General features: G+C 37.8%; 1 protein-coding gene across 1 annotated transcript in view; it reads left to right on the forward strand.

Annotated features, from left to right (window-relative positions):
• Positions 1–27028, forward strand: part of LOC127445745 (protein unc-80 homolog) — a 104509-nt gene that overhangs the window by 23862 nt on the left and 53619 nt on the right. Inside the window, exons 13-24 of the mRNA XM_051706013.1 lie at positions 923–1225; positions 1342–1473; positions 1709–1856; positions 7427–7575; positions 12535–12698; positions 12933–13141; positions 14124–14230; positions 20545–20692; positions 21273–21445; positions 23228–23440; positions 23564–23699; positions 24719–24852. Coding sequence (XP_051561973.1) covers positions 923–1225; positions 1342–1473; positions 1709–1856; positions 7427–7575; positions 12535–12698; positions 12933–13141; positions 14124–14230; positions 20545–20692; positions 21273–21445; positions 23228–23440; positions 23564–23699; positions 24719–24852 — 2016 coding nt within the window. The remainder of the gene's footprint in view (positions 1–922; positions 1226–1341; positions 1474–1708; positions 1857–7426; positions 7576–12534; positions 12699–12932; positions 13142–14123; positions 14231–20544; positions 20693–21272; positions 21446–23227; positions 23441–23563; positions 23700–24718; positions 24853–27028) is intronic.

Genomic DNA, 27028 nt, shown 5'->3' on the forward strand with positions numbered 1-27028 from the left:
TTTATCACAGTTAAAAATAATTTTTATTGAAAATACAGATGTGTTTTTATTTTTTTATTTCTTTTAAGAAAAATTCATATTATAGCATGCAGTGTGTAGTAGAGTCTGGGGCTACTTAAAGGGAGCTACAGTATATCTGTCTGTAACTATGAGGTTTTGAGTCAAGTTCAGTTGCACAAAAACCTACTGTAGTTTAAAGTCCTAATGTTTGGTGAATTATTTCCTTATAATTGCAATATAATCATATTTTTGATATAGCTGTTAGGTAAAGTGAACACAATAAATCCACACAAGCACATTCAGATAAGGGACAAGTATATAATGGTGGTAGGTTTTAACAGAAAGGTTTAACTCTGTTCTCAGAGTTTTCAGGTCAGGGCAAGTTGTCAAATATGTTTACATATATTGTAGTCAATAAATGTAAAAAGAATATTGATTACAATATTTGTTGGCAAAAAATAATGGTTGGATATTTTTGGATGTTACCTTTTACATTTTCACTGTTTCATGAATTATTTTGTGTTTCATAACTGTTTAAATTCGGCTGAAAAGCCTATATACAGTATAATAGCCTGTTTAAGCAGAATATGTTGTCACAAAAGGTCAATGTGTTCAGTAAACTATCTTTTTTTTTTCTTGGACAATTATGGTGGAAATTTTCAATAGTAACCAAGACTTTAAGGTATGTGTCTATACAGAAATTTCATAAGGCATGCTCAGTTTTTATTTACATCCTGCCTCTGACATGTTAAATGGCCAATCATAGTTTAGAATTTTGGGGTAGCTGATCAAATTTTAGAGGTGGCCAGGGCCACCCATCTGGACACACCCCTGTTTATTCATCATTGTGATAGTACATTAAGTTGTTTTTGTTTCAAAAGTTTGTGCAAAATTTGATTTTCATATAGTCTTATATTTCAAGGCTGTTCTACGTGCCCTGTATTCCGTGCTCACACATGACATCAGTTCTCGGATTTGCGACGTGGCGCTCAACATAATCGAATGCCTCCTGCAGCTGGGCGTGGTTCCCAGTATGATTAAGAAAACCTCCAAACCTGAAGACAAGGAGGCAGAGCGTCAAAAAGAGGGAGCAAGTCAAAGTGTTGGGGGAGCTCAGGGGGAGGCGACTGGAGGTACAGGTGCACCTAATGGAGGTGATGAAGGTGGGGAAGGGGAGAGTCATGGTGGAAGCAGAGATGATATAAAGAACAGCAAAGACAAAAAGGTAAACCAAATAATATTGCTGTTGGAAAATGTGAGAGTAATAGTTGGATAACAGCTTTAACTTTTTTTTTTGTTGGATTCTGTATGTTAGATTTGCCATTCTTAAATTGTCCACAGGAGGGAGACACTACTCCCAGCACTCACAGGCTAGCTCTCACCATGCTTATTAAAATTGTAAAATCACTTGGCTGTGCATATGGTTGTGGTGAAGGCCATCGTGGAATCTCTGGAGACCGTCTGCGACTACAGGTCAATATATATCAGTACATTTCAAAATACGCAATGTAGCAATGTAAATTAACATTTATTTTTCAAGACGTTGAAAATGGGATCACATTTGAATTACTGTCATAAACTGTTTGCCATAGCTGTTAATGGATTTCATATTATGCTTATTTGCATGTAGTAACTTTAATAATTGTAGCTTTGTCACTATCACTGGAAGATGACTTGATGCTCTGCCCTTCTCTGTCTCCTTTTTTAGGCTCAGAACTGTTTGACCACTCTGTACAAGTTGGATAAATTGCAGTTCCGGCAGACCATGAAAGAATATGTTAATAAGGACTCACTCAACAACATTGTGGATTTCCTGCATGCTCTTCTTGGCTTCTGCATGGAGCCAATCACTGACAGTAAGAAGGCAGAGTTGCACTTCTGTAGTGCACTTCTTAAACATGCCCAGACACATTTAAGAGCTTTTGCCCTTTCTGAAATCATGGGCCCCATTTTCATGCTTCAGAAATAGAGATGTATTTGTCCTTTCCTAAAAGAAATTTAAAAGTATTTAAAGCTTAAATAATAAATGTAATTAACTGAATTTTTATATTGAAATGTACAATTATTTAATTAAATTAAATGTATTTTTGTAGCATTTGGAAATATAAATTAGTGATAGACTGATATATTAGCCAGGCAGAGTAATTGGTTATGCTCATAATCTCAAAATGGGCGGAAGTCATTCTGCCTAGTTTAATTTCCAAAATTACAAATTTATATTTTGTAAATATTGTAAAGTCTACAGTGTGCTCATATTAATGTAAAATATATTAAGGCTGTCAATCGAGGATTTTTTTATCGAATGAATGACACATTTTGCAGAATTTTACAAATAATTAATCAAAATTAATCCCATATATCAATATTTGCTGGACCCCCAATTTAATATAGATTTTAAGTAAAACTTTGGAGAGTGAGATGCTTTTTACACAACACACATAGCGAGATTTTGAATTATTTTGTGGTTTGGCTGATGAGACCTGGAAAACCCAAATGCCTTGAATGTTGACAGAGATTTCAAGCCAAAGGGGGAAACACCAGCAACCTTATTAAACACCTTTGGACACATCCCACTGCATCTGCAGAATACACATACACATGAACCTAAATGCTTTATCTTAACATTTACAGATTTGCTCTTTCTCTGAAAATCGAACGTTGCACTCGTTTAATTTTTTTTCCAAATACAAATGCATGGTGGCGGTAACTTAGCAAAGTTCACACTTATGTTTAGATTACGTCCCTGAGCCACGCGATCAAACCAGTGTTTGTAATCTGCACTCGCGCTGCTGTTTACCAAGAGAAAGGGGCTGAAGCGGTTCTAATACACCTTGGGAGATCAAATATTATTTTCACTTACCCATTTGCTCTAAGAACAAATGAAAAAGTCCACATACATTTGAATGACTTTTTTTTACGTTAAACTAAGAATGTATTAGGTAACAAGTTAGTCTATTTGACCCTTCTTCCAAATTCATCCATCAGTTATTTTCACCACATCCAGAGCAACAAGTGGAATATCTAGTTTCTAAGAACCACCTTTGCTATTACAAACTGTGTTAAGAATTAACACACTATCATGTGGTATCATGATACTTTAACTGGTATAGTATCGTAAGATATGATTATGGTATCGTGACAACCTTACAGTACAGTATATAATAAAAATTATATTTATAGTTCAATATATTTAAATGAGTAATAAAATATATTTAATATAATCATTCTGTTAATTTAAATTAATTTCATAATTGTAGCAGACAAATATTGAATAGACAATACAAAAAGTGAATTTAGGAGTCAATATATTAAACTTCTATATCATTAAACTTAAGCCTACTATTGGCATGTAGTCCCAGTGATCCATTTTATAGTTGAGTTTGTCAATCTGATGTAGACTAAAGAGCTGTTCTAACAAGATGCATTTTTGTGTTCCATCAGCACTATTTTTGTTGGTCTATTGGTGTGTTCCAGACAACTCGGAACCCTGACTTTTCCAACCACCTACTTACATTTATTTATTTAGTAGATGCTTTTATCCAAAGGATACAACATAATGATTTATCTTAAGGAGACAGTAACATGAAAAGTATGAGCCAAGACAGAGATTACAGTGCAAACAATTTTTTTTTTTAATTTTTTTTTTTAAGAGTGTAGGGTTTAGTGCTCATGGAAAAGTTGTCTTTAGCGTTTTTTTGAAGACAGAGAGGGAGTCTGCTTCAAGGATGGTGTTGGGAAGGTCATTCCACCATCGAGGTACAGTGAAGCCAAAAGTCTGAGAAAGTGATTTGGTGCCTTTTTGTGTTGGTACCACAAGGCACCACTCATTTGCAGACCGCAACCTTCTGGTGGGAGCATAGCTCTGCAGGAATGATTGTAGGTAAGCTGTCACAGACCAAGTGACTATTCTGTATGCCAGCATCAGAGCCTTGAACTTGATACATGCATCACCTGAAAGAAGGCCACCTAAAAGGGCATTACAGTAATCCAGTCTAGATATGACAAGAGACTGAACAAGAAATTGCAAACACCGTGTGGTAGCCAGGCTGGAAACACAAGTAGAGCTGCATGTGACCAGCATAGCAGTGGTAAGAAAACCTGTGTGCCTGAATGATGGTTCCCTATGATGTTGTATATATATACAGTAGAGAAGAGAAGTGGGCCAAGGACTGAGGATGGCTATTAACTTATCATTAAAACTAGTGGCAAAAACATTTGCTGTCAGTAAGATGGTGGGAGGCGGAGGGGGGCAGAGGAGTGTGTTAAATGTCCTAAATAAGCTGCGAGCATCTGTAGTGTTGCTGATCTTGTCCTGATAATAGGAAGCTTTTGCAGAGGAGATGCTAGCCGAGAAGAAAGCAGAGACTGGGACTTACTCAGATCTGCAGGATCTTTAGATTTGTGCCATTTCCTCTCAGCTGCCCTGAGGTCAGTCCAATGTTCACGAAGAACATCAGAGAGCCAGGGTTTTTAGGGTGTCAAACGTCTTGGAATGGAGGAGAAAGGACAGGTCGAATGAGGCCTGAAGAGCATTAATTTCGGTGGCCTGGGGATTGTCTGGGTGTATGTTGAAATCACCAAAAACCACAACTGGGCTGCCATCTTCAATGAAGGAGGATAGCAGGACATCCAGCTCCTCAAGGAAGTTAGCCAGCTGATCTGGGGATATGACAACGATAGATTTTTGTAGGTTGCGTTATAGTGATTGCATGGAATTCAAACGAGTCATTGTTGCATGGTGAGGAGAGAGGTGAAAATGTCCAGTTGTTTGGAATGAGCAAACCTGTCAGTGTCCTTGCTTGGTGTACTTGCACAGGTAGACTCGCTGGTCTTTAAACAAGTAGATTTTCACAGGAGGATTTTAGGCCATTTTTTAAAACCAAAATTTCACTTGCTATTGTAAAGTAACTTGAGAAATGCAAGTGTCCTTAATACCTCAGCTACTGGAAAAGGACAATGTATTGCAATTTTCACACTTCATTAAGTAGTACAGCCATTTTCAACTGTTCTAATAACAAGAAAAGTTTCTTGAGTAATAATTTGCCTTACTAGTAAACTTATAATAATAATTTAATTAAAACTTGAAAAAATAATTTGCATTACAAATGTTTTTGGCAGTATTTCTAAACAATGTAATGCATACTTTGGTGAACAGAAGCATCAATGTCTTTCAAGGAAAAAATATTTTAGTGTTCTAAAACTTTTTACCAGTAGTAGATATCTATATATATATATATATATATATATATATATATATATATATATATATATATATATATATATATATATATATATATATATATATATATATATATATATATACAGACACACTTACCGGCCACTTTATTAGGTACACTTGTACATATACATATTCATGCGATTATCTAAACAGCCAATCGTGTGGCAGCAGTATAATGTATAAAATCATTCAGATACAGGTCAGGAGCTTCAGTTAATGTTCACATCAACCATCAGAGTGGGGAAAAAATTTGATCTCAGTGATTTAGACCATGGCATGATTGTTGGTGCCAGACGGCTGGTTTGAGTATTTCTTTAACTGCTGTTCTCCTAGGATTTTCACGTGCAACAGTTTCTAGAGTGTATAGAGAATGATACGAAAAAAACAACAACCAGTGAGCAGTGAGTGTGGACAAAAATTCCTTTTTGATGAGAGAGGTCAATGGGGAATGGCCAGGCTGGTTCGAGCTGACAAAGTCTACGGTAACTCAGATAATCACTCTGTACAATTGTGGTGAGAAGAATAGCATCTCAGAATGCGGGTTGGCACTGTTTTGGCAGCACGAGGGGGACCTACACAATATTAGGCAGGTGGTTTTAATGTTGTGGCTGATCAGTGTATATACTGTATATGTATGAATATATATATATATTTGTGTTTATCTTATTTGCTATTATTTAATTTTTACATACTGTCAAAATACTTATTTACCACTTTACTCATTTTGGGTGAATTCAGAATAATTAATCAAGTGTTATAATTCTTGTAGAAATGACTGAACTGTGTAGCTTTGCTTATAAAACTTGCTTATAAACACCTTGGCTATTTTCACACTACCATTTATCAGAACATCTGAATATATCTGTGCCATACTACATGTCTCAGATGCACAACAGCAATTACGCTCATAACACAGCCATGACCATTTAAAACAGAACATAGCACCTGATACAACGCAAAGTCATTTTGTGGGGCTTTTCAGCCCTGTCTTTTTGAGTAAACTACATGATTCACAACTGCATCAACTGTATCAATTAGATTAGACCAAATCCAAATGGTTTGAAATGTCCTGAGTATTACAACCATAGCAAAAACTGTGATCCATGAGTAATGTAATTTTGGGGATGGACATGCCTGCAAAGTCATTCCAGTTTAATCATAATAAAAAAGTATTATATTCCATTAAAAGGCCATGTGCTACAAAATATTAAGTGAGAAACTTGATGCAAATTAAATTGAATGGAAATACAGATCATCTCTACATTCTTTTTCTGTCATTTTCCTTTCATTCCTTGGCCTCTTCTGTCCTCTGCCTTCATATCTGCCCCTAGGATGACTCTCTTCCTTTCTGTCAAACTTCATTGTTTGTATCCCAAACCTCCATCACTTATCCTTTCAGCAGACTTGCCAAATATCATACTGACAGTGTCAATCTTTATTGTGTTTTTGTATTTTCAATTTTATGGAATCAAACTTAAAAGCAAGATAAGCTGAATTACAATTGATTTCTGGCAAGTTAGTGAACATGAGTGAGTGTATGAAAATAATATCCCTATGTTTTGTTTAGATTGTCATTTTTATTTTTATTTTTTTGCATCTGTTGGTGTGTGTTTGTGTGAGGGTGTGTTTTGGAGTGGGTTGGTGTTTCCTGACGTACGAGTACATGTCTGTGCTGGCCTGACACCAATGTTGCCCACCATCTTTTCTCTTGCAGAATACGGGAGTGCAGGTGAGAGGTCCAGGAGGGCGAATAAAAGAAACATCGGTAGATACACAATATCTAAATTTACTGCCAAAACTAGGCATTACACCCATTCCTGCACCCCTCACAGTATCCAGGGTGATGTTCTCACCTGTAGTAGAGCTAAATAGTGTATAGGCTTTACCAAATGAAAATTCTCCAAACCGGCTTAATAGATCCAGCTAAACAAAACACTGAAATCAGAGCATGACCTGATTGTTAGGTCAATAACTTTCTTTCAGGCCACAGTCACTTGCATGTATGCAAACATTCAAATCCAGCAATTCCCTTTTAGGTTTTCCTTTCATTTGTACTTTTGACCCCTGCTTCCATCTTGTAAACATCAAAGCTTCCTGCTTACTTTATTGTTTGCCAATTGTGATTTTGCCCAGCCACAGCACCCAGGCCACAGTTCTCCATCTGAGATGACTTGTTAATGTTTACAGACAAGGCTGGCTTTGGAAACAACTTTACCACAGGCGGGGATAAGTCTCTGGCCCAGAGCATGGAGACAGTGGTGGTAGGCTGCATGTTCAAGTCACTCATCACCAGATGTGCCTCCACTACACACGAGCTTCACAGCTCTGAGAACCTGGTGAGAGCGCTGCTTTCAAAAGTTTATGACATGATTTCATATGTGATGACAGCAATATTGATGTAACAGTCAGTACATTTACATGCACTTAAAAAGTTTGATTTCAATCGGACCAAAACAAAAATTTGTCTTTTTTTTTATTTTATTTTTTATGTCATGTAAACACTTTTAGTCGTTAGTCATTTAAGTTGGAGTAACAGACCTAGATAATGCAATAATGCAACTAGGGTTGCCATTGCCAACTGTCCCATCAGAATCGTCCCGTATTTAAGGGAACAGAATTGCGTTACATATTAAATACATATGAAAAGTAGTCTGTCCTCTATTTTAGCGTCTCACACCCAAACAGATGAGAATGTTTCTCATTTGTAGTTGTTTGCATTGCAATTGCATCTGCACATCCAATAGTCAAAGTTTATCTAAATGACATATTAGAATGTAAAACAAATGAGCGCCACAGTGTCAATAGAGCGCCACAGTGCCTGCCACATTTTCAGCTGCCTGGGTTCCAGAAGTTTTTTTTCCATAGACTTTTCGTAAAATCCTTCATAAAAGAGTTGTAAGCCATGAACCAAACCAACCAGCTCTGAGATGAATCACGGCATTACAAACTTTGATTTGAAGCAAAAGAGTGTTTGAAAATCGGACAAAAAGACAAAAGTGCAAGACTGTGTACTTACCACAATCCCATATAGCACCGCAAATTACATAATCAAATTTAAACGATTGAAAAATATAAAACTATTAATTTAAAGTTGTTAATTATAAGTATAAAAATAATATATTCAAATTTGACTTCTCTGATTGGTGGAGTGTTTCTATTTAGGGTCATGGTTAGTATAATTCTTCAGCATGAATTCCAATATTAAACATGATTTCTAAAAAAGGAAGTTGAAAAGTTGAAATAACAGACTGATGGCTTCAGTGGAAGCATATGCCGTTGATTTACAATGTTTGAGCTCATGGCAGATCTATCTTAAAAGATTTATACGTTTTGTTAAAAAATAATTCACCTATGAAAAAAATGAATGGGGTTTTTACTTCCGGAACCCGAATGTTGCGCTCCATTTATGATTGTCCTCTCTTATGTTTCCCATCAAAAACAGGATAATTAAAACTGCAAAAAAATGGCTATAACATTTGAGCACATGACAGTTGTTTTCCACCATTATGATTTATGATTTATGAATGTACATTTACATCGCAATTAAGGCTGTAAATTGATTTAAATGTTTTATAAAATTAAGTACATGATGTGCCTATTACAGTTTTTCTCAGTCAATTTTATACATTTCTCCAAACTATAATCAGTGCTCTCAAAACAATTCACACAGCAGACGAAACAGACACTCAGTTTTGCAAAACAATTCAATTTCACTGCATAATGAAGCAACATTTTATTTTCTGATAATGCATTTATTAAAACTAAAAACTAACATCAAAACTATAGATGTGATCTCTATTGAATTTATAAAATTTTCTGCTATAGACACACAAATCTATGATTGAAATAACACATTTATCATAAAAATCCACAATATAAATATTTTCACCCAAATTATGAAAAATCTGTTTTCATAAAATAACTCTAAATTTCTGGTTGTTCCTGCTCTTCCTCTGGAAGGATGATGAAGTGTACTGTAAAAAAACAACAACAAACAAACAAAAAACAACAAACAAAAAAATAGCAATCTTGCTAAATTGTATGGAACTAAGGCAGCACTATAAGCACAGATGGTACAGTAATTGTGGACATTGATTGACTGGCATGCAAAGGAATGGCATTTCTCCCTCTCTTTTTTGTTGAGTCACTGTAGATCTGCTCACATTAGTCCGAACACTTTGTGTGTCAGAGAGACCGTGATTCTGTAAATTAGATGAACTATCAGATCATTTGAGCCTCTTCTGTGTCTTATTTATTCTTCCACCCTGCTGTCCTCTTTCTCTCTGCTCAGCATCATTACACCATCTCGATTTGGTCTTTCCTCAACTCTTTCAATGCAGTGTTCACCCCTGAAAGAGTTGAGCAAACCTTCCCCTTTTCTCATCTCTTCTTCCTCCTATTTTCTCTTCCTTTAACCACTCTACCTCTTCTCATTTTGCACTTCTTCTTCATGTTCTTCCTCTTCTTATTCTTCTTCCTTATTGTTTGTTTGCTCTGAATTTTCATATTTGACCCCTTTTATAGATAGCAAAGTCATGACAGTTGTGTGAAAAATTTAGTAAATTGCATTTTCTTTGCTGTGTGCTTTACTAACACAGCAGATATCAATATCAGCATTTGACAACCTGACATGTGCGTTTGAGAGTATGACTTTGTTTGTGTTAACTGTTTTAAAAGCATGAATTTTAGATTAGAGAAATTTGTATGTAGTGTTTTGAGAAAATGAGGAAAATCAAGAAAAATGCACAATCTGTTTAGGACAATTACAAAGTGTTCAGATGGCTGTGTTTACTGTACTGAGAGCAGTGACCTGAGTTTAGAGAATTGCGTAAAATCGATTGAGAAAAACTGTAATCAAATTAATCACAATTAATCACATATCAATATTTACTGAGAAAGGCCACCAAATAAAGATAATTTAACATATAATAATTCAAATAATTATTCATACAATATAATATATAACAATATATATATAAGTTAGATATTTAAAATACATTACATCATGTACCTACATAAATATTTTTTAGCATTTAGACTATTCAAAAAGAGGATTTTAAGGTAAAAAATATTGTTCATATTATTTCCATATCATTGAACATAACCCTGTTATTAGCCTAATTCCGTCTGTGCTATTTTTAATTGTTGATGTATGTATTTATGCATCAGACAGAATCTTTTGGGGCATCTCACTTCGGTGGCGTCGCGTCTTATTCGTTTTTAGTCTCTAGTCAGAATTACAAGAGTCTTCTTAGGACACTGTGTCAAGTTAAACATAGTTTGAAACGTTGAAAAACATGTCTCAAAAACCATGCATTCTGTTGTGCTTGGTCCAACTATCTTCTTTAAACATAAGAGTGTGTCATGTGTGAAAGGCAAGAGCTCTAAAATAGATGGAAGGGCTGTGTGATGCCTGCTTTCGCTGGTTTGAAGAAGCACGTTGCATGTAGAGCTGGAGTTGCACTGATGGACCCCTACTGCCACAAATGTGCAAAAACATAAATTACTAAATATTACTGAATTTATGTACGGTCGGGGGCATGATAAATTGCCTTACATTTTTTTAAACGTTATTTTTCATATAATTAATTGCACTAAATTAACACATTAAATCGACAGCTCTAGTCGCAAAGAAACATTATTTTGCATTATATACAGTATGCCAGTGCTCGTTCTGGAAGAGAGAAAGACAGCCGAAATGATGAGAAAACTGAGAGAAAACTGTGGCACTTTTAATGCAAAAGTACAGTACAGTACAGGTTTAATTTAATGTGGCTTAATGTACTACAATAAACATGGAGACAAACCAGGGAGGAAAGAAATGTTCTAACTTTTCCCTTTTGATAAACTATTTAAACAATGACACTGTAATCCAAGGAGAAACACATTAATATACATATGCACATCTCTCCCATAAAAACTAATTATAAGGCATGTTTGTTTAATATTTTCTAAGACATTGGCCCTGGACCATATTTATTTGTAGTCTTTTTTTCAGCACTTTAAAAAAACTGAAAAGAAATGGCTTAACCTGCTTGAACATAGGAAAGAAAATGCTTAAAGTTTCACTCAGTAAGAGTTTTTCCTCATTTAAAAAAGTTTTATTTCTAAAAAAATGAATAGTAATTTTGAAACATGTATAAAATTATGACCAATCATGTGAGATGAATAGTTTAGTCATATCATATCAGTAACCTTATAAAAGCTCTTTTATTCTACATGGGGCAGGGGCGCTCATGGGGGCAGCCATGTTAGCATCACATGACTAGCTGAATACTACTCGCTTAATCTCAGTAACTGCCTTGTTATTGGACACTTTCATTCATGGATTTAATTGATCCTGACTTACTGTGCATAGTGAATTTCTACAAAGGAATTGGAAACTGAATACCACTGTGTTTGAAAGATGCAGCATCCTTATGAATGATGCAGCACTAGGTATCAGTGCAAGCTAATGTAAGCCACTTCGACATACTTCAGTACAATTAATGAGTGCATCTTTAACGGAAACTACTGTCTTTCTACATGGATTGCAATTTCGTTCTTTTGGCAAAAGATAGTGAATTGAGAGAAATTTGGTTCTGCCTTGTTGTTTTGTTAGTTCATTAAGTCACGTAATCTTTCATATTAGGCGTTTCAGAATGTCTCGTTAAAGTCAGAGAATCGCAAAATAAAATGTCTCGTGCTCGGCAAAAAGAAACCTGATGAATTTGACATCCTTCAAATAGGCCAATTCAATTTTGCATTGTTTCATGTATACTTGGACTGACAAATCAAGACTATAGCTCAACTATGCCAAAAAAACGGGGAATAAAATGCTGTAGCTCGATTATAACTGCGCATGTAAACATACTGATTGAGTGCTTGAATGTCAGGGTTCTCACGGTCATAAAAAACCTGGAAATATCAGGGCAATTTTTAAATTGTAATTTCCAGGCCTGAAAAAGTCATGGCAATTAACAAAATCTTTAAATGTCATGGAAAAAAGTCATGGCAAGTCCTATAGTGAATTTTAATGTTTTGTAATTATACTCGGCTCTGAAATATTTTTTTGAGGCTAGTAATTGTTTTTTGTAAGAGCAATAACTAAAATGATTAAAAAAAAAAATACATATACAGTAACCACAAATGACTGTCATGGAAATTCATTAGTCATGGTCTCAGGTAAAGTACTCTCTTGTTTACAGAAGAGTGTGAATATTTGACTATATCTCCGTTTTCTCTTTTACACCTCTCTCTTTTCACCCATTCACACTATGACTGTCTCTCCTCGCATCTAAACACACACAAATCAGGGTCTGTATTGTGACATACGTCAGCTGGTTCAGTTCATTAAGGAGTCTCATGGAAATGTTTTTCGACGTGTGGCTCTCAGTGCCCTTCTGGACAGCGCTGAAAAACTCAATACCACCAAAAAACCAGAAGAAAAGGAGGAGGCCAAGCCAGCTACAGCAAAAAAGTACATGCAAATATATACATTTACTCACACATTCACAAGAACGTCATTATGTAGACTTATTCACCGAAAATCTTTTATAAGTGAAAATCTGTCAGTAAATAACTACTTAAATTTTGGTCTGTTCCTCATACAAAGTATTTTGAATTACAGAATTTTAATTCTTGGATGAACTACTGCTATAATGTAAATTCAACATTTGACGAATGAAAAATATGTGTGTGATTGTGTCCTTAGCGAGGAACAGATCCCTGGAGCTCTGTTAGGAAGGAAAGATTTTTGGAGGAAGATGTTCAAGTCTCAGAGTGCTGCCAGTGATACCAGCAGCCAATCAGAGCAAGACACATCAGAGTGCACCACCGCCCACTCCGGGACCACCACAGACCGACGTTCACGCTCTCGCTCCCGACGGATCTCACTCCGCAAGAAGCTCAAACTGCCCATAGGTGTGTTTGTGTGTGTGAGTAAAAGAGTGAGACAGAAATTCTAACGTAACCAGATTTGTCTCTATTCCTTTGTTTTCCCACAAAAAGCAGATACTCAGAGACTCAAGTATGTTGATCAACTGTGTTATTTGCGTGGATGACTTCAGACCTTCTCAGACAATACTTACTTTTTATTTTATTTAAACCCTTACATAACTTGTATGCTTCATTAAGCAGTTTGTCTGAATTCCCATGACTGTATCCCAAATATCTGTGGGTGGGCAATTGCTCAGATTCAAAGAGATTTACTCTCTGTGAACAAAAAACTAAAATTTCCATACACAGAGGACTCTCAATGTGTTAATGTTTGTGAAATACAAAGGTACAGTAAGTGTGTATTAAACCATTTTATTTTTTTTATTTTTTTTAAGTATGATAATATTGGTAAAATTACAATTTGGGAGGTTTTAGTAAGAACTACTTTTTAAGAATAAACTTATGTTGTGCCTTTTATTAAACATCCTTGTCAAAAGGGTGAATTTCATCAAGAATTTTCACCTCTTATTGGCTCGATGTTTTGAGAATCTGAATGTTATAAAAGTCATTCGTATCTCTGTTCTTTCCTTTTTGTCACCAGCATGCCGTAGGAAAGTTCGCCATCCATTCACTCTCTCCATGTTACGTATGTGTGTGTGTTTTGTACTTGTGCTTTAGTTACTGTGTGCAGCCATATTTTGCAGTGTCATTAAAAATGAAAACTTTCATTTGAAAATGTATTCAAATATATTCTTCATCTTTTTTTCTTTTGAAGCTTTCTCATACTTATAATGAGAGTATATGCACTTTGTCGATGTTTGCGTATGAACTATATGGGTCGAAGCACCAGCATGAAATCTTCCCCTCTGTATTTCAATCCCTTTTGGCTTGTTTGCACTTCCATTTAAAAGGGTATCAGAGTTAAGCTAAAACTGCCTTTCTTGTAACCCTTTAACATGTGGTACAGGTAACTGGCTTAAACGATCCTCTCTATCTGGCCTAGCTGATGGGGTTGAGGATCTGCTGGACATCAGCTCAGTGGACAGACTGTCCTTTATCAGACAAAGCTCCAAGGTGAGTCTAAGTTTCTGCATTTACTCTTAAATGTGGAATAAATAAATAGTTCAGCCAAAAATGAATATTCAATCATCATTTGCTCACCCTCATTGTGGCAGGGAGGAGGGTGGGGCTGGGTCGTGATGCTGCACACCCGGCCCCTAATCAGGCTAATCAAGCCCTCGAGAGGGATAAAGGCGACCAGAGGCAGCAGTTTGAGAGAGAGAGAGTTACGGGCAGCTGCCCTGCATGTGTTTATGTTTGTGTCTTTTTGTTTTATTAAAAGATTACTTATATTGTCAAGCCGGTTCTCGCCTCCTCCTTCCCAGATTTCGCCACCAGTGTAACGAGGTTCAGTGGAAAGGAGGAGGCGAGAACCGGCTTGACAATATAAGTAATCTTTAATAAAACAAAAAGACATAAACATAAACACATTTCTTCTGTGTAACACAAAGGGAGACATTTTGAAGAACCGGTTCCTCTTTTTAATACAATGGCAGGTTTCAAGCTTTAAATAGGATGTGGAAGTATTATAAAAGTAGTCCATGCAACATGTGCATCATATTCCAAGTCTTCTGAAAGCATTTTGGTAAACAGCAACCCAGAATTTAAGTCTTTATTCAGAGAAAATCTTGATGTCCGTTTGTTTACTTAACCTTGTCGGGATGGTTCTTAAAAATTTCTCTTTTCGTGTTTAGCAGAAGTGAGAAAGTCATATGGGTTTTGAATGGCATGAGGGTGAGTAGATGGTGACAGAATTTAAATTTTTCACAAGGTTAGACTATTTTCAATTTCCGCCCACAGTCCGTTCAAACCATCTGATGCATAGTGCACAAAAAAACTGGAAAGCAATTTCTTGATCTCTTAAACTCTAATCTGAGTGGCATCAGACGTAGCTGTGGAACATACCCTAAGAAAAGTTACATTTAGGCTTATATTGGTTATATTACATAATAATACTCATATACAGTACTTATTTACTACATTCTGATTGGTTCTTAGCTTATTGCTGATGTAAAAAGTCTCTGTCTAAGCAGATAATGTAAGTAGACAATTCCTGTCTTTGTTAGTTAAATGTAAATGTGTAAAAACCCTGCAAATCTAGCCATGGCTGCCCCCAGTTCCCCATATTCTCAGACACACATCATCTCCCAGACATTCTTGCTTCACAGAGTAGGACACATTATTTTTTATAACCATTTCCTGTTCTCTAACGCTGTCTTTACATTCTTAGACCAAAAATTTATTTCACAGCAACCTCCAGTAGTAAGGGCACACATATTTTTTTTTTTTTATCAGTCCATCTGAAAACAATGTTGTGTTTTATGTGGAGTTGATTTAATGTGCACTTAATTGCTGGATCTGCCAAAGTTTGCCTGGTTATTGACATAAAATCTTTGAAAGATATTATGAGGTTTTGTTTGAGGCACACAAAATTCCACCGGTCAGTTTTGACCGGTGGAATTCAAGCTTATAAATCATTCATAACATGATGATTTTCATCTAATACTACAGTTGCAATCAAAACTATTCAACCCCCCTGACCAGCAATACATTCTGGTGATGTGAATTAAAACACATCAACTAAAACCTCAGTAAACAAAGTAAGTTTTTAATACACATTTGAGTGATTTTGAGAACAAAGAGTTCAGTTTACCCAAATTTTAAAATAAAAAATAACTAATTCTCTCCACAAATGTCATGTCAAAAATACTCAACCCCGAAAGTCAATCATTTGTGGAGCATCCTTTATCCTTAATAACAGCAAATAAATGTTTCAGGTAAGTGTTCTCAGGCTTCGGACACCTCTCTATTAGAATTTTTACACATTTCTCAGGAGCAAAAGCTTCTAGCTCATTGACATTCTTTGGTTTCTGTGCTGCCATTGCTTCCTTGTAATCCCAACAAATGTTTGCAATGGGATTTTAATGATAGACTGAAAGGGCCATTTAAGGATATTTCACAACCTATCCCTGAACCAGATTTTGGACAACTTGGATGTATCCTTGGTGTTATTGTCTTGCTGGAAAGTCCAGTGATCACCGAGCTTCAATTTACACACTGAAGGCATCACATTTTTCATGCCAAAATGGCCTGATACCTGAAAAAATCCATGGTGTCTGTCACATAGTCAGGATAGCTGTTTCCTGCAGCCGCAAAACACCCCCATAACAGGACTGACCCACCTCCATGCTTGACTGTGGGGATGGTGTCGTTCTTGTCATCACCTTGTCATCTTACTCCAGATGTACTGCTGACCCATGGGTCTAAAACTCATTTTCAGTTTAGTGTCATACGTCTTAAAAACCTTCTTCCAGGACTCCACAGGTCTTTCCTACTTCTTTCCTATTACTTCTTGAATATTCAAGTCAACATTTCCCTTGGTGAAGTTTTGCTTTCTTCCACACCCCAAGAAGGTTGCTGTTGTACCATATTTAAAAAAATTTATGAATGGTGCTGCCAACTTTGTCTATTGGAAATTGAAGTGCCTTGGAAATGTACTTTTAGCCATGACCATTCTTGTTTAATGAAATAATCTCCTCTATTAACTTTTGAGACAGCTTATTTTTAATTGCATTTTTTGCATAGAAATACATTTTTGCTTACAATGCTAAACTTACATTTTAAAACTTAAATAAGTGCCATTGCAGATTGATGACTTATTTTTGTTTTAAAACAATTACTTGTGTAGCCTTACATATTTAAGAAACAGCTACATGCAGTAGGGGTTGAATAATTATGACATGGCTGTATTTTAAAAAAATCCTGCTATTTACAAATATTAGGTTATATATTCACACTGTGACTTTGAATGTGTCACTCAACTGATATAGATGTAAAGTTTAAAAATTCTGGGTCATCAGAAAAGCTTACCTTTGTAAATCCTTACTGTCTTGGGGGGGTTGAATAATTTTGATTGCAACTGTATTTGTAAGTCATTAATAAGTTCTTATCTGTTTATACATGTAAACATATTTTTTTGGCATGTTAATTGACAAATATAAAAACTATGAATTAATATGCCATTTTTTTAAATACAAAATTTAGAAATTCTTTGACATTTCAAAATATACATTAACTACAGCAAAACAAGTGTGATACATGTGAATTTCTGTGAAATTATATCTAAATATAGCATACTATACAATTTATATTAACATCTAATGTGAGAATTACTTGTAGTTTGAATGAATTTCCATTTTTACCCACAATTGATGTCTGGGTAAAAATGAACCCATGAACGCAAAAGATGTAACAATGAAAAAAATAAAATAAAATTGGGTGTGCTGAGTGACTCCAGCCAGGTCTCCTAAGCAACCAAATTGGCCCAGTTGCTAGGGAGGGTAGAGTCATATGGGGTAACCTCCTCGTGGTCGCTATAATGTGATTTTCGCTCTCTGTGGGGCGCGTGGTGAGTTATGTGTGGATGCCACGGAGAATAGCGTGAAGCCTCCACGTGCGCTATATCTCCGTGTTAACGCGCTCAACAAGCCACGTAATAAGATGCATGGATTGACGGTCTCAGATGCGGAGGCAACAGAAATTCGTCCTCTGCCACCCGGATTGAGGCGAGTCACTACGCCACCACGAGGACTTAGAGCGCATTGGGAATTGGGCATTCCAAATTAGGGAGAAAAAGGGGAGAGAAAAAAAATGGTTAAATCTCGTAAAAAATCTTACAAATAAAATGTATTGTTTATTTTGATATTCTTGACAAAGTCACAAAGTTTGGTTCCCATACTAAAAATAGTGTGGTATTTAAAATTATGATCTACCTCTCCCGGGTCAAAAATGACCAGAGCGCAATAGGAGGGTTAATAGCAAGTAAATTACAATAGATATCCCCAAGCAGAACTATACACTGTTGAGCCAAAACATTATGACCACCTGCCTAATATACTGTTGGTCCTCCACGTGCCAACAGCGCTGACCCGCTGAGGCATGGACTCTACAAGACCCCTGAAGGTGTCCTGTGGTATCTGGCACCAAGATATTAGCAGCAGATCCTTCAAGTCCTGTATGTTGCAAGGTTGAGTCGCCATGGACCGGACTTGGTCCAGCACATACCACAGATTCTCTTGATTGAGATCTGGGTAATTTGGAGGCCAGAGCAACACCTTGAACTCTTCATCCTGTTCCTCAAACCAATCCCGAACAATGTGTGCAGTGTGGCAGGGTGTATTATCCTCTGAAAGAGGCCTCTGCCATCAGGGAATACCATTGCCATGAAGGGGTGTACCTTGTCTGCAATGATGTTTAGGTAGATGGCACATGTCAAATTGACATCCACATGAATGGCCGGACCCAGGGTTTCCCAGTAAAACATTTCCCAGAGCATCACACTCCCTCCAACGGCTTGTTGTCTTCCCACAGTGCATCCTGGTGCCATCACGTCCCTAGATACATGGCCATCCACATGATGTAAAAGAAAAGGGGACTCATTGGACCAGGTGACCTTCTTCCACTGCTCCAAGGTCCAGTTCTGATGCTTACGTGCTCATTGTAGGCGTTTTCGACGGTGGACAGGAGTCATCATGGGCACTCTGACCGGTCTGCGGCTACGCAGCCCCATACGCTGCAGGGTGTGATGCACTGTGTGTTGTGCTACATTCCTCTCGTAACCATCATTTAAATTTTCTGTGACTTGTGCCACAGTAGACCTTCTGTCCTGATGGGATAGCCTTTATTGCTCTCGCGCATCGATGAGCCTTGGGTGCCCAACACCCTGTTGCCGGTTTGTGGTTTGTTCCTCCTCGGACCACTGTCGGTAGGTACTCACCACTGCTGACCAGGAGCACCCCACAAGCTTTGCCGTTTCAGAAATGCTCTGACCCAGCTGTCTGGCCATAACAATTTGACCCTTGTCAAAGTCACTGCATTCAACATGTTGACCATGAGAAATGATTGTTCGCTTACCATCTAATCTACCCAGACCTTGACATATTGCCTTGTTAGGAGGTGATTAACGTTATTCGCTTCACCTGTGAGTGGTCATAATGTTTTGACTCGTGTATATTTATCTTTGCTTTCTAAATTATGTCTGCGAAATAATCTGCACTTTTTTCTGTACTGTAGTGTACTTAAGATCTCAAATTCACATTTTCTGTGTTATTTTCACAATCGTTCACGGAGATTGCGGTGCCATAATTTAAATTATTCTTGCTTATAATCTAGATCAGATAAACTCACCCCTAAATGGCATGTAAAGCCAAAATTAACTGTGAGTGATTGTTTTACATTGCTCTTCCTGCCAAAGTGGGTGGTTCTTGGCCAGAATAAGCTGGAATGAGGACCAGACCTTTTGCGGACCTTTGGCCTCTGTGTGTTGCATGGCATTATTCAGAAAATATGCATGTCCAGGAGAAGATGACTATCTCTGATGCTCGCAAACTACCTTTTTTGAGTAAAAATAATGCAAGCACAAGTTATTTTACTTCATAAACAAGTGCAGACCTGAGTATTCTACAGGTTGCTTTCTAACTCATGCGAAACATGCCACAGTTTCATTCCAACCGAGCTCAGACCACCTACTGCAGGTAGTCTCAGGTTCGGTACCATGGTACGCAAAACAACTTTTGTATTACCAATTTTTAATGCGAACCGTGCTCTGTTTCAGGCTAAACTGCCATTGTGAAATCCCCCTAAGTCAAGTCAAGTCATGTCATTTTTATTTGTATGGGGCTTTTCACAACACACATCGTTTCAAAGCAGCTTTACAGAAAATCATGCATTAACAGAAAATGAAAACATTAATAACTATAAAGTCTTCATTGTGTAGTTTGATTAAATATTATTGTAAATTGTGTATAAAAAATAAATAATTAAATAATTAAATCATAATTGTATTTAGAACCCCTGTGAGCAAGCCAAAGGCGACTGTGGCAAGGAACACAAAACTCCATAAGATGTTGGTTAATGGAGAAAAATAACCTTGGGAGAAACCAGGCTCACTGTGGGGGCTAGTTCCCCTCTGGCTAACCAGCATGAATATAATGCCAGTATTAGTTGTGTGCAGCGCAGGTCATGGTTTAAATTGAGTAAACTAAGTAAGTGTTAAGGGCCAGTGTTTATACAAAGATTTTGTATGAACTGTAAGATTAATGACTAATGTCTTTGAAGTTCAGCCTAAGGTTAGACAAACCTGGAAAAATTGTGCCTTTATGTCTACTGAAATGTTACCCGACATAAGAACATCTGAATAAAAAATAAGAAATACTTGACCTTGTTTCTTTCTTAGGAAGAAAGCTTCTTCGTGGAAGAGAATCAGTCATTGTGTTTGAGTTTTAAGGCAGGAATTTCTTGTTGATCTGTGTCTTGCCTTTATATCTCAGGTCAAGTTCACTAGTGCAGTAAAGCTGTCGGAGGGTAGCGCCATTGAGTATGGGCGAGAGGAAGAGGAGAATTTCTTCAAGCGTCTCGGTAAATGGAGGTCTGGTCGGAGGAACCCATCCAAGCTTCACCACACAGAAGAGAAAGATGGTAGAACCCTGGGGTGTCCTCCCCCGTCCCCCATCCGTAATTCGCCCTGTGTTTGTGTGTGTGCACGTCTATGATGTGTCTTGTGCTTCTGGTACACTCACTGTTCTCTACCATCTTCCATGCCAGCTCTCTGTGTGTTTGTCAGCTGGAAGAGGGACTGTGGTTCTCTGACATGGGCTCTCTGACCTATGACCTGGCACCATGACCCGCCACAGCTTTGTCAGAGTTTTCGTAAACCTTCCACTCTCCAAGTTAAAAGCTCCAAAATGTGACCTATTAGATATTTATGTGTGAAAATATTTATTGCAGAATGTGGTCTTATTTGTTTTAGCTATAAATGTGATTGCGTTAAACTTCAGTAGATGAAGCCAAAGATGCAAATTTATGGTATTTATGTTTAAATACAATGGTTTGTTTTGCGATAGATGTGTCAAAATATAGTGTATAAAACAGAATTGCATGTTCACTCGACATCACCAGCTATTGCATATCTCACTAGCTATTTTCAGATGGCTTTTTTTATACTGGGGTATTAGACTTCATCTGCCTTACACTGACATCATTTTGTATCCATTCTCAGGTTGCCATGGATTCCAGGAGCGCTTGGCTGCCAGTCAGGAGGCCATGAAGAATAAGAACATAGTGAATCTAGGTGCAATCAGACAGGGCATGAAGAGGTTTCAGTTCCTGTTGAACTGCTGTGAGCCAGGAACCATACCAGATGCTTCGATTTTAGCTGCAGCACTTGACCTGGTTAGCTCTATTTTTTTCTGTTTATATAAAAACGGTTGTCACACTGCTTTTGATGCAAAGTAGTTAGAGATAAAATAATGACCAAAACATTTGTTGCAACTTGTTACTTGTTCATTTCAAGTGGCATCCCCTTAAATTACGATATGTGGGAAAGCTTGGAATCCAAACTTTTCACATAACTTTTCCCATTAATTTTGCGTTTATGTTACATAAAATAAAAAAAATAAAAACCTCTGCATTAGCGCCACCCTGTGGTAATGATGTAGAATTATGAATATACATTTATTTCCAATAGACCTAAGATAGTCACATCATATATCAAATGAAAGCTCTCATTCTCAGGAATGTGACTGTGTTTTTAGTAGATTTTGTTTAGTAGAGCTGTCAGAATTAACGTGTTAACGCATGCGATTAATTAAAAAAGTTTAACGCGTTAATTTTTCTTAATCACGATTAATGCATTTACCATTAATACAGCATAAACACTGGCGTGAAGGGCAGAACCTTTGTAATGTGTCCACCCGGAGTCATTACACTGACGCACACGCCACAGGGCCAGAGCCCTTCTACCAAGAGAGCCTACAAGCTTGGCATAAAATAGCATAGCACGGCGGTCCCATAGACATTCTGTGGGCGGAACTGTCTTAACACGCTAGTTGACCGTTATGCTCTCTCCTATGTGAGGATGTTATCTTTAAGGTTGTTAAGTATATATAGTGTCAGATTTCAGCACTTTTAAAATCTGCGATTAATTGCGATTAACTACAAAAAAATTATACAATTAATCGTTATTAAAGATTTTAATTGACTGACGACACTATTTTTTAGCCATAAAACAACAGTTCTTATGATTATCAAAAGAATCACAAAGTGTTATGATCTCTTTAAGACAACAAAGACAAATGGCTCATATCTGTTCTGATCAAGTAGCCATAAACTCTCAATCAGCTATTACCTTAGAGACATTTTGTACTTGTCTGTGAGATTGCTTGAGTAAATAATCTAATGTTATGTCTCAGATGTCCAGAACAAAATATGCAGTAGAGCAGAAAAAGCATGATATATAAATCCTCTGCAAAATATGTTCTTGACTAGCGATGATGAAGTTTTATACATGAGGATTTCAGCTTTCCAACGACACCTAGATTAAGCTTCTAGTCCACTCAAAGTCCAAGATATTTGACAGAACATTGGGAAAGATGCCTGGGATCTCAAAATAGATTGAATGCCTATGGACAAGCACATGGTGAGTGCTCAGCTGTGTTATAGCAGCACCTGCATCTCAGATCTGTATATTGCGATGGAAGTTGATAGAGGAAAATGTCTTTTTCTTAGTATTTGTTACCATCTAGTGGAATGAACAAACACTTTTTGCAGAGACATAGAGCAAACAGAGCCTGAATCACAGGCTTTCAAAGACAGGATAAAAAAAAATATGAATGTTGTTTATTAATTATTGGAATCTTTTTGTGAAATTTTAGGGAGTTTTCTGTAAAATGAGACCAATATTTTGCAATTAGTCTACTGTATGTGTGTAAGGTGAGCTTTTAAATTTGGGTGTGAAAATGTGAAGATGGCTGCCAAAATATGCAGCAGGGTGTAAGGGGTTAAATCAAGATTGGCATTAAATCAAGTTGGACTTAAAATGTTTTGTGAAAAAAAACAAGGAATTTAATATTCTCTTGTTAAATATTCTAAACACTTGCAAACAATTGATAAGCAAACTTGTTTAGTTTATTCTTTTTCACTTCCTGCATTTTCTTCAATAAATGTCTTCACCAGGAAGCCCCTGTGGTGGCAAGGGCCTCGCTTTTCCTGGAGTGTGCCCGTTTCGTGCATCGATGTAACCGTGGGAACTGGCCAGAATGGATGAAGGGTCACCATGTTAACATTACTAAGAGAGGGTTGTCCAGAGGCCGATCACCTGTAGCAGGAAACAAAAGGAACACCAAACTCCAGTGGAATGCAGCCAAACACTTTTACCAGTGGGGAGACGTGAGTCATATTATGCTTAAAGATATGCAAATTTGCCTTCTCTGCACTAGAAAACATCTGTACATTATTTTTTGAAGTTCACTGTGGTGTTTGCCTCTGTCTGATGTATGTATACTCTAAAAGGCAATAGGCACTCGTCTGAGTGAAATTTGCCACTCAGACAGTGAGAGTCCAGCCAACATCTTGGGTTTTATCTATGATGAAGAGAGCAAGAGACGAGTGAGAAAGGAAGATGAGGATGAAGATTATCTGGATGACAGTAAGAGTGAAAATGACATCATTAAAGGTGCACTCAGTGATTCCTGAGAAACACTGTTGATAATCGAACTCAACTGCCAAAACAAACACACCCCTCCCTTTAGTGCTCTTTTGGAAGCTCCGCCCCCCACCAAAGAGGGTGCTACCAAACATGTTTTTAAATCTACATGGCTATAAAACCCTTTGCAAACATTGTGTGGAAAAATACCATTAGACGATTAGAGCGAACAACAACACAGCAAGTAATGTAAATAATGTTAGCTATGTAGTGGGTTAGAAAACTGTTGCTACAGTAAGTTGCTTCTGCTAAGATAACTTGCAGAGTAGACAAGACAGTTTTACGCACACCTGCTCCAGACACTCACAACTCTCCTGCTACTAAACCTAACATCAGAACAACAGCATATATGGGTTCTGTGAAACATAGCAAAATTTATTTTACCCACCTGTCAAGAAGAAAAAGACCAACTTCTGCTTTCTGTCTTCAAGCCTTTTACCTCTCAGAGGTCTCTCCACCGCTGAAAAGCCTCTCCGATATTGATTTGGCTCCTAGCCCTTGACTTATCATAATCCTTGTTTTTTAGTTTATATTTGTCTGACCTTTTTCTCTTGGTATTTTTTTCTGCCATTTGTCCTCCTTGGAGTTTAGAAAGTTCACCTCAGCCAGATTTGCCTTCACTCTTCTAATGAATTTCCTTCTCGCTCTGCCCCCACCCCCCATCCTGTGAATGCGGAAGAACCACCCCCTGTTGCTGATTGGCTGGAGTAGTGTTGTGTGGATCGGTCCAATCCACTTTGTTTTTGTCCCATTTACAGAGCCAGGGCTGCTTACAAATACTAGATTTTTATTCAGCCCTCCCATAGAATGGACAGCTAACAGACTGTGAGGAGATATTTGCAGAATTTTACAAAAAGTGTATTGGATTAGAATAACTGAGTGCATCTTTAATTCAGATGAAACAAACAGATGATGGACCTTTCATATGGCTGATTAATTTTTTTTAACGATTCTTTCAACAGACACAGTCAACCCTACAAAGTGCAGCTGTCCCTTCGCTCTTAAGATGTCGGCTTGTCAGCTGCTTTTGGAGATCACCACTTTCCTGCGAGAGACCTTTCCCTGTCTCCCCAGACCTCGAACAGAGCCCCTAGTGGTCAGTATCAGTACCACTTTCCTCTGGTCTCTTCCTCACACCAGATTAATTTGGGTGACACCATCAGCAATTCATCTAGATGGATTCATAAAAATTATTATTATTATTATTTATTTTTTAGCTAGAGGGTGTGTATGGGTCTACATTAGTGATGATTGAAGGGTTAACAGATCCAGAGGTTGCATGAGTAAAGGATGCTGAAAGGAATTAGAATGAGAGAAAAGAAAGTTAAAAAGGGCCTCAGGGAAAATAGACTAGGAGAGAGAGGTGAGTGAGTATTTTGAGGGAGGAGAGAGATTCCAAGCATAGTCCAGCAGGTGATCAGATTGCAAGCCTAAAATTTCTGTTGTCTATTTCACATTGTGAGAGCAGAATAAAAAAAAGGATCCTACATCGAATAGTGTAAAGGTATTAATTAGGGCTGTCAATTTAACGCACTAAATTAGTATGTTTAATTATATAATTAGTAATGCATTAAAAAAAATTAATACAATTAATCATGCCTCCTGACCCATACATAAATACCGTAATAAAAGTATTTTACAACCATTGGAGCAATTCAAGCTTAGAGTACATGTAACTGAAATCTGTGAACAAGATTCCAAGACGGCAGTGTATGTTGTGTTCTTCACATTGCGATGGCTGAATTAACAAAAAAAGGCAAGTACGCACAACACAGCACTTTAACAACGGATGACTATAGCGCAAACTCATCAAATAATTAATTACTTAGTTGTATCCGGATAACGAAAACACATGTGCATTTACACCTTCTTTGAATGTGGTCAAAATGTGGTTTCAGTGATCCGATCACAATCCATTCACAATGCGTCTTTGGTGCATTTACACCTGTCATTTAATGTGGTCAAGTGCAATCCGATAGCGATCCGATCACCGAAAACACATGTAAATGCAGGTGTAAATAGGGCTGCAGACTTGTTAATTGGATGACAGTGTGATCAGCCACAAGCACTTCGAATCTGGCATTTTCAAATCTAATCTGGGACACTTTCATATGTGGAAATAAATCGGATATATATCTGATTTTTTTTTTTTAGGTGCCTTCAGTGTGAACAGCCAGGTCAGATTTAATGTGATTTTTTTACATCAATCTAAAAACTATGTTTATGCAGGCAGAAAATTGCAATCCGGACGCACAGCGCAAAGCGAGCGCAATGCGAAGCACGCCCAAGGTCACAAGAGACAGACACAAACCATTGACGTGAGTGTATGCCACCAAGATGGCAAAAAAAGCAATGCACTCACGCCAATAACAGACAAGACACAAGAACGCATGACAATGCCATTAAGGCAAGCCATGCATTCTCACACAAGACACAGACTAGACAAAACACTAAACACCCTGAAACAGTGCTGGTCGAATGAACATTGTGTTTGGGTGTTTGCCACTGAAAAGCGTGTTCGAGTGTTTACCGCTGGAAAGCATAGTTTTGAGTTTTGTAAAATAACACCTTTGAGTTGGATTTGCCGTCTCTTGCTTCCTCCTTTCCAAGAAAGCTAAGAACCTTGTGCCAAAACCCAGGAGCCGGAGGAAGATCGCGCCATGGATGCCTCACCTCTGGAGGACGTATTCAAGACCCTCTGCAGCATCCACCAGACACAGTATAAGGCCCTCCTCGAGCTGCGCACTGAAGAGGAGCAGCGGTTCATCGCGCTGCTCCAGGCTCAAGTGGAGGACCGGCAGACCACACGACCCCGGACCCACGACCGCCCTGCCCCATGTTCCGCTCATCAAGATGGGCCCCCAAGATGATCCGGAGGCCTTCATGTAGCTCTTTGAGCAGAAGAGCTGCTGTCCGGGAAAGCTCAACTCGCAGCACAGCAGTTACCCAGGAGAACCTCCTGGTTTACCCTGACTTAAGAAGAGCCATCCTGCAACGGGTCGGCCAGACCCCCGAGCAACAGCGCCAGTGCTTTCACTTGCTGAACATTGGCCGCCGTTTTGCCTTCGCCCAGCGGCTTCGAGACGTCTGCCAGAGGTGGTTGCTGGCTGAGCAACGTAATGTCGGGACTGTGTTCGATCTGGTGGTACTGTAGCAGCTTATCGCTCAACTTCCGAGAGGGACGACGGAGAGGGTCCAGTGCCACTGCCCGGCATCGCTTCAGACAACCATCCAGCTGGCAGAGGACTGCATGGCAGTGTATTCGGGAGCCG

The sequence above is a fragment of the Myxocyprinus asiaticus genome, chromosome 9, assembly GCF_019703515.2.
Source record: "Myxocyprinus asiaticus isolate MX2 ecotype Aquarium Trade chromosome 9, UBuf_Myxa_2, whole genome shotgun sequence".
Classification (NCBI taxonomy): domain Eukaryota; kingdom Metazoa; phylum Chordata; class Actinopteri; order Cypriniformes; family Catostomidae; genus Myxocyprinus; species Myxocyprinus asiaticus.